At 42.7% G+C, this 9,522-nt stretch overlaps 1 protein-coding gene across 1 annotated transcript in view; it reads left to right on the forward strand.

Moving 5' to 3' along the window:
• Positions 1 to 9,522, forward strand: part of LOC116689200 (serine/threonine-protein kinase BRSK2) — a gene marked incomplete in the record, with an annotated part of 273,622 nt that overhangs the window by 190,296 nt on the left and 73,804 nt on the right. Inside the window, 2 exon segments of the mRNA XM_032515617.1 lie at positions 1,890 to 2,030; positions 6,759 to 6,875. Of these exon segments, the coding sequence (XP_032371508.1) occupies positions 1,890 to 2,030; positions 6,759 to 6,875 (258 nt within the window).

A 9,522-nucleotide genomic window follows, 5' to 3' on the forward strand; every position in this document is an offset into this window, starting at 1 on the left:
CAGTGAACGGTAGCGAGTAGCCCGATGTCATGTTTCCTAAACCCAACTGTCCCGTTCTTCTTCTCCTCCTGAACCCAACTGTCCCGTTCTTCTTCTCCTCCTGAACCCAACGTCTCGTTCTTCTTCTCCTGAACCCAACTGTCTCGTTCTTTCTCCTCCGAACCCAACTGTCTCGTTCTTCTTCTCCTAAACCCAACTGTCTGTCTTCTTCTCCTAAACCCAACTGTCCCGTTCTTCTTCTCCTACACCCAACTGTCTTCTTCTTCTCCTAAACCCAACTGTCCCGTCTTTTCCTCCTGACCCAACGTCCCGTTCTTCTTCTCCTAAACCCAACTGTCCTGTTTTTTTACCTAAACCAACGTCCCGTTCTTCTTCTCCTAAACCAACTGTCTCGTTCTTCTTCTCCTAAACCCAACTGTCCGTCTTTATTTACCTAAACCACCCGTCCCGTCCTCTTCTCCTAAACCAACGGTCTGATTTATCTTTAAAGGATAACTATCAATTTTTTTTACAGGGATGTTTTTTGTGTCTAGTGACGGATGGAAACAACAATCTTTGACATTGGTCAAGTATCAAGCGGAGATCGCTGCAGTCAGCAGCAGCAAATGTTAGTATAGGGCGAATGTGCGTTTTGTATTTACATTCACAAAAGTGCTTGTTTTGATGACAACATTAATGAAAGGATCTCTACAGAGGTAGACCTTTAAAACCTCTTTGAGACCTTTCTGTTTAACCAGAAACAGCTCTGAAGTCGCTAGCGCTAAACCCACCAGACTCCAATTAAAACAGCAATACTTTTAGCGGTACGAGTCAACATATGTTCACATGTAAATTGGTAAACTGTGTGTTTATTTCAACCAAAACTAGAGCTGTGATGGTTGGAAGGAAGACGTACGAGAAAAGGTTTTCATAGTTTAATTCAGTTTCTGTCAACTTTGAATGAGGGTGTTATATGATGCTTAATTACTGTTTATTTACATGGAGTTTGGGGGTTAAGCGAACGCAATTCCGCAGTTGTTTTTTTGTTAAAAAAGGAGTTACTCTTAACAGAAAGGTCGACCTCCTTAGAAATGCTCAATGTCCATAATGTTGTCACACAGCCTGTCAGCAGCAAACAAGCACTTTTGTGAAGGTAAATACAAGCTGGACATGTGTCCTATTAACTCAGTTGCCCTTTAACTGTCATTTGAGCGGTCGTCACATGACGGCCGGTTTGAATGTGCATGAATCATTTCTTTCTCTGTCCCTGAGATACTTTTGGAGGATTTTGGAGGAACATTGGTGATCTTATCTCACACTGAATGCAAAATCACAATAGACAAAGTATCTGCTGCCGTCAATAATGCCAATAGAATAAAAACTAGAACTGCACGCAGTTTCACGGGGTCCAAGCCTCCCGCGCCAGTCGTCCCCAGCGACCCGGGGAAATTTCTGTTGATTAGAGCGCCTGTAGAGGCCTGTCTTTACCAAATTTGGCAGTGAGCCTCCGGTGGTGGGCGAAACAATCATTACTGGCTTGGTGTTTTGATAGCATTACTGTGGCAGAGATATTGCAAATGCAAATTTTCCTTTAAATGCATTGACTTTGTCCACAAAACCAACAAACGTCGATTATAGCGCACCCTAATGGCCCATCGTTACCAAATTGGTATGAAGCTTCCGGGCGGCATGCCAAACAATCACCCCAAGTTTGGTGTTGATACAACGGATTTCACTCTAAATACTACGTCATCTTCAAACAGCACGTAGCTGCTGCTCTACGTCATATGCACCATGTCAGACACTCTATACAAGACATTCATACGTCTGTATCATGCATAACAAATATCTCCTCCATCACTACGTCTTCCCTCCGTGACCGTTGAGTTGTCCCCTGTCCTCCTGTGCAGGTACCTGGTGCTAGAGCACGTGTCCGGGGGCGAGCTGTTCGACTACCTGGTGAAAAAGGGCCGGCTCACTCCCAAAGAGGCCAGGAAGTTCTTCAGACAGATCATCTCAGCCCTGGACTTCTGCCACAGCCACTCCATATGGTTTGTTACCAATATTAGGATTACCAATCCTAAATAATATGTCATTTATATCAGCAGGTCGTGTTTGGGAAGTTCCGTTACACACGGCTTTGAACTCTTGAGTTTGATATCTTTCTTTTTTGTTTAGAAGGGCAAAATATGGGCAGGAGCAAAGGAAATGTACACAAATATATCACTGGTGATGGAGCACGCAACACAGGGAACTGCAACTGAAATCTGAAAGGGAAAGGCAGCCGTAACATCTGAAGACATAAAGACAGAGACCGCAGCCAGCAGGCTGAACGTGAGACACGGACAGAATGATGAACCGTCTGAATCGATCACATTATGAAACACTTGAGTCACTGCTGGTAATATTGCAGCAGATTTAAAATGCGTTCATGAAGTCACTTTATAACTTTATAACTTTACAACTTCTCTCAACACGAGACACGAGAGCAACAGCTTGTTTTTAACTTTTTCTCGTTTTTGTCCCTTTTTTTTAACATTTTTGACGCTTTTTTCCAATGTTTGTCACTTTTCTTTTTGATGTTTTCAACACATCGTAACACTAACTTATTAACTTTAGTTTTACAGTTATTTTTAAAATGTATGATCCATAAACCTCATTTATAGGAAATTATACCTAATGTTTGAGTTAGAAAAGCAGAAATTAGGAATTATGAGACTAAAATTAAAGGAAATGTACGTTGATGATAATCACAGACTGGAATATGTCAACTTTTACTCAACATATTTCAAAAACACTTCATTTGTTTTACAATGCTATAAATATAATAAGACCAAAATTATGAAAGTAGAGATTTGTACTTGGCAAAGAGCGTTGGAATCAATCAGTTATTATGGGGAATTAAAAACAAAAGGATATAGGACAACATGAGGGCAACATGGGGACAACTGTGGGGACAACATGAGGACAACATGAAGACAACATGCGGGCACACATGGGGCTACATGAAGACAACATGAGGACAACATGGGACAACATGAAGAACAACATGCGGGCAACATGAGGCAACATGAGGACAAAATGAGGACAACATGGGGACAACATGAAGACAACATGAAGAAACATGAGGCACACATGAAGACAACATGAAGACAACAGAGGACAACAGTGGGACAACATGAAGACAACATGAAGACAACATGAGGACAACATGAAGCAACATGAAGACACATAGGACAACATGAGACAACATGCGACAGACATGAGGGCAAACAGGAAGACAAAACATGAGGACAACATGAGACAACAATGAGGCAACATGAAGACAACATGAAGACAACATTAGGACCACATGAAGAAACATGAGAAACATGAGGACAACATGAAAACAAACATGAGGGCAACATGGGACAACATGAAGACAACATGAAGACAACATGAGGGCAACATGAAGAAAAATGAGGACAACATGAGGACCACATGAAGACACATGAGGCAACATGGGGCAACATGAAGACCAACATGAAGACAACATGAGGGCAACATGAGGGCAACAGAAGACAACATGAAGACAACATGAAGGCAACATGAGGACAAACATGAAGACCCATGAGCGGCAACATGAGGACAACATGAAGACAACAAGAGGGCAACATGGGGGCAACATGGGGGCAAAATGAGGACAAGAGGGTAACAGAGGACAACATGAAAAAAACATGAGGGGCAACATGAGGACAACATGAAGACAACATGAGGGCAACATGAAGACAACATGAGGACAACATGAGGACCACCATGAAGGAAACATGAGGGCAACATGGGGGCACACATGAGGACAACATGAGGACAAACATGAGGGCAACATGAGGACAAATGAGGGCAACATGAGGAACAACATGAGGGCAACATGAGGACAACATGAGGGACAACATGAGGCAACATGAGGACAACATGAGGGCAACATGCGGACAAATGAGGACAACATGGGGCAAACATGGAAGACAACATGAGACAACAGAGGGCAACATGAAGACAACTGAGGACAACATGGAGGACCACATGAAGACAACATGAGGGCAACATGGGCGGCAACATGGGGCACCATGAGGACACATGAGGACAACATGAGGACATGGAGGGCAACATGAGGGCAACATGAGGGCAAGAGGGAGGACAACATGAGGACAACATGAGGGCAACATGAGGGCACAACTTGAAGACAACATGAGGACAACATGAAGACAACATGAAGACAACATGAGGACAACATGAAGACAACATGAGGGAACATGAAGACAACATGAGGGCAATAGGGTTAAAACGTTGCTTATAAGTGGAGATGCAGTAGTGTAGCCTTAGTTAGAATCACAAACTACACCGAGTTTCTACTGAGTTAAAAAAACTGAATTTTTCACCCAGGTCAGTAAATATAAAACGCAGACTGAGAGAAACTTAGGCAGCACCTACAGAAGTTGACTTTCTCAGAATTGTATCCGGGGGGTATCTCCAGCAGGACTGGAGAGTTCAGTTACCCCCTGCGTTGCCTCCTCTTCAGGCTCTTTCCTCAGGAGCTGTTGCCGGCGGCAACTTCAGAGGCTGCGGCTCCTCTTCATCTCGAGAGCCTTTTCAGTTTCTCAACGCGTGGCCGGCGTCTCTCAGAGCGGTCGCACATCGAAGACCTTCTGCCTCCGACTCTCTCTTCAGACGTCGAGTGTAGAGCTTTGAAGGACCAGAACTTCTGGAGGAACCTAGAGTCTAGAATAGCGATAGACCCATTTTATCGTCTGGTTGATATATCAGCCGATAGTTACGCTTATACGTGTATCGCCGATAGTTCCCCCCCCCCCCCCCCCCCCCGGCATTATTTCCTGACAAGCGTCCACAGGCAGCTTGTGTAGCTGGAGACGCTGCAGCACACGTGTCTTAAATTACAAATCAAGTACTTTATCTCAATGGCTACTTTTCAGTTTTTTTTTTTTTTTTAAGTATTTAACCCTTGTGTTGTCTTCCCGTCAACCATGGTCGCTTTTTTTCAACAATACTATTGCTTTTTCCAACATTTATGTCCCTTTTTCAATGTTGTGGGTGCCTTTTTTTCTTATGTTTTTGGTGTGTTTTCCAAAGGTTTTCGATATTTTTAATGTCTTACTTTGACGGCCCATTTTTTCGTGACAGATAGAATAATTTTTTTTTTTTCCTGAAAACGAGTCAATTTGACCCAAGGACAACATGAGGGTTAAATGTGTTGAAACAGGACATTTAGTGATTATGTCTCTCTTATAATATGTCGGCAAGCAATGCATCACCAAGGCTGTGTTGTAGATGTGTAGATGTGCAGAGCACCATCCACATGATGCACATTGCACACTTCATTTGGGCGATATATGAATGGAAGATGATTGCAGAAGTGACACTGATCTGGGTCTTTGGTTATCATCTTGAAAGAAACGGCAGAGCAGATTGCAAAAACAAAGCCAGCGTGGCAGGGTTTAAATGTTTAGGATGTAAATTGAGGGAGAAAAAGCAGTTTCGGCTCCAAATATCTGCGCAAGAAAATCGGCACCCCGCATCTGTAAGAATAATAATAATAATTAAAACTATTTATAGATATTTTACACTGATGTTCTTTACCTTGCTTTTATGATCTTACCTGTAGCACTTTGAGATTTGTTTGAACGTAAAGTGCATTATTATTATTATTATTAATCAGCAAAGGCTGATGGGAAATATTAATCGGCAACGGCACTAAAATCCATATCGGTCGATCCCTAATCTAGAAGCTTTTAGCTTCTGGTTTTACATCCTGCCCTCATTTTGAGTCAAAGGGGCTTCTGGATCAGACTTGGACCTTCTTACCACCTGGGGGGCATTAGTTCGCCATGATTGGACTGTAATGAAGTCGCTTTCAGCGCAGAATAAAAGTAGTGTAGGTGTGAAGGCTTTCAGGACTAATTGTTTCCCATTTCACCCACACCACCTTCAGAGGCTGGAGCATAAAAGCAGAGTGCCTACAAATGTCACGATCTACTTTATTCAACTATTATTTCACATGAAAGAAGCAAAAGCATAAAGCAGCAAAAGAAAACAGTCAGAAAATGTGCACTTTGCTTTGAAGAATATAATGATTAAAGTTGTCCTGACTCACATATATGCTTTCATTCCAACACACTGGTATCTGATATTTTAGAGAAACCTGTAGGACAGGGAGCATGCCTTGGATACACTTACTTTGTCTTTGCTCACATCCTTCAACTCTCTACACATACAGAACATGAGATGTCTGACGGGGATTTAAATGGAAATGGCCTTTCGGTCCATTTTATTGCTATGGCTCAGACACATGGAAGAAAATAAGAGGTACACATAATTGAAGATGTGGAAGTAAAAGAGAGGTATATATAATTGAAGCTATGGAAGCAAATAAAAGATGTAAGTAATTGAATTTTAACAGCCACTGAATACTTACATTGTTATTTATTTTATTTTGAAAACCATATAGCTGTATTTATTTGTTCTCAGTTCAATTTTTATGAAATTTAAAATATGAGATTTCTTGATTTGGAATTACAAAAGCTGATTTTGAATCTATTCATCTTTCCAGTGGTCACAAATACCAATCCAAAAGTTCACGTTTCATTCAGAATGTCCTTGTTTCTGACGGTACTCACACCCAAAGAGACCAAAACCAGGTTTATGTCAGGTGCAAGGAAGGTCTTTTTTCAGCCACAGCTTCATCTGTTCCCTCTCCTCCTTCTGTTTCCTCTCCTGTCGTCCTCCAGCCACAGAGACCTGAAGCCGGAGAACTTGTTGTTAGACGAGAAGAACAACATCAGGATAGCAGACTTTGGCATGGCGTCTCTGCAGGTCGGGGACAGTCTGCTGGAGACCAGCTGCGGGTGAGTGCAACAAGTCCCAACCCTTTATTTTTTTTAATGTTTTTGTCTCTTTTTCCGACATTCCAAAATAAAATTATTCCCAAACAAGCTCTCAAATAACATCTGAAGCTCGTCTCTGAGTCCAGACACAGGTAAATGCACGATTAACTGTTGTAGTTAGGAGCAACGCTCAAATATATTTGATGTTTTTGTTGCTTTAAAAAAAAAAACACAATCTCATGTTGAACACAAAGTTACGCCCTTGACCGCAGGTGGTGCCCCCAAAATGACTCAAAGGTGCGGCGGCGAAGCCTCGTAATGTTAGCAGAAACCTCGTTAATGAAAGCAGCACACCGGCTACCACGTGAGCGTTGTTGTGTAAAGATGCTGTGAGTGTGGACACAGTAGAACGCTTTCAGTATGGGGGGTCCTGGTTGTTGGTTCCAGGCTTCTTGAAAGCTGCGTAGGGTCCCGGCTGCTCCCGTGTGTCCCGCTCACCACAGCGTCACACCGTCAGGCGTGTGGAGCAGCTGACGCTCGACCGAGAGAGAGAGAGGAACATGGAGTTACTGGGCAACATGTTGCTCATTAGTCCTCATTATGATTCAATACAGGCAGCGGAAGCCCTCGACGTAATGCGGCGGAGTTGGGTTTTGTCAATTCTCTGAAAAATGCAATTTCACACGTCATTTTGGATTGTTTGTTATCACCATATCTGTGTCTAAAATATTGAGAAACGCCAAAGAAGATAATAAATACATAACACTCAACAAGCTTAAAAGACAAAACTCGCTAAAGAAGTTATCCGACTGCAATCATTCGATCTGAGAAAAGCCTTTTAGTTTGTTTTTGATGATTTTACGTTCATTTGGTGCGGTGCTGCCCAAAATGGCTCGGGTTCTGCACCGGAACCTTATAACGGCAGGGAAAATCCTTCATAGATATCCTTCATATATATATGTATATATATATATACATATAAAAATACCCTTGTCACATGACCAATTAATATTTCCTTGACGACTATCCCAAATTCTGATACCATGGAACCAGCACTGATTTTTTATTTTTATTTTTTTTAGTCTCAGACTGAGCCTCTAGAAAATATACAATTGGGTATACAAAGTGAAACGAATAATGAATGTGATGTTTTATAAAGCAGAATTACATTGTGTTGTTCTATCTTATCCAATATTTCCTATATTTATGAGTTGATTTTCTGTGCTGTATTCTGATAAAATTCCCCTGAACTAGTCAATAAAATTTAGATTCTGGCTAGTCCACTCAGCATTACGGGATGGGAGAAGAACGTGCTCTGGTTTATCTGCATTTCTTTAAACCAATCACAATCGTTGTGGGCGGGGCTAAGCGGCGGACGGAGCCACGGTGCCGCTGCTGCTAGTCTCAGGAAGGACGTTGTTTTGGTGGAACATGAAGTTCAGAAGTAGTTTTAGTCGTAAAAAGAGATCTGATGACAGAGATTCTGATAGATGTCTGCTAGCTTGGAATTGTTAAACCCTGCCCAGAGACCTGAGGACCAGTAACCATAGTCCTCAGATTGGACAGATAGTCTAGCTTGCTGTCGGATTTACCCTGCAGAGACCTGAGGACCAGGTAACATAGTCCTCAGATTGGACAGAAGTCTAGCTTGCTGCTGGATTTACCCTGCAGAGACCTGAGGACCAGGTAACCAAATCCTCAGATTGGAAAGATAGTCTAGCTAGCTGTTGGATTACCCTGCAGAGACCTGAGGACCAGGTAACCATAGTCCTCAGATGGACAGATAGTCTAGCTAGCTGTCTGGATTTACCCTGCAGAGACTGAGGACCAGGTAACCATAGTCCTCAGATTGGACAGATGTCTAGCTAGCGTCTGGATTTACCCTGCAGAGACCGAGGACCAGGTAACCATAGTCCTCAGATGGACAGATAGTCTAGCTAGCTGTCTGGATTTACCCTGCAGAGACCTGAGGACCAGGTAACCATAGTCCTCAGAAATCAGCCGCAGGTTAGAGCACCAACACAGAGACAGAGGACGGGGACAAAAACACGGAAGTGGAACTTCGTCAGTGTAGGCTACCAAACAGTACTGAGTCCGTGTGTCAGATTCTTCTCCACACCTCAGCGCTGCAGACAGGTTTCATGAAGAACCTCTGCTGGATCCTGTAAATATCTCCTGGACATGTCGCCTCGAGCAGGAAGGAGGAACATTAGCTCCGGTGTAATTAGATTGCAGTAAGTGTCCTTTGATGCGAGTGTGTTTGAGGAGTTCACATCGACTGGTTTCTCATACATTAGCATAATTAAGTAGGATGCTGGCAGTGATGGAGTGTGTTTACTGTGGGAGACGCGCTTCAATGCAACGCTGTCAGAAAGCCGAGCTCTCTGCTTCATTTGCTGAGATGAATCCTCACCGAGTGAGATTGTTCCATCACTCAGAAGACGCACGGATCTCCGACCCACGTTGGGAAAATCAGAAACATTTGTTAAAATCCCCCTCCACTTAAAGATGTTGTTGTTATCTTCATGCTTCATGTCATGCTTAAAATGTCCATTTACTCTACTGACTTATTTCTGGGCACAGTTTGTTGCTAAAGAGGCGTTTTCACATTTGTCTCCTCAAGTTGGAGATCAGGGCTTTCCTTTTAGTAGCCTGGAGTGTTGAAAAC

This window comes from Etheostoma spectabile, chromosome 1, assembly GCF_008692095.1.
Source record: "Etheostoma spectabile isolate EspeVRDwgs_2016 chromosome 1, UIUC_Espe_1.0, whole genome shotgun sequence".
In the NCBI taxonomy this organism is placed as follows: Eukaryota; Metazoa; Chordata; class Actinopteri; order Perciformes; family Percidae; genus Etheostoma; species Etheostoma spectabile.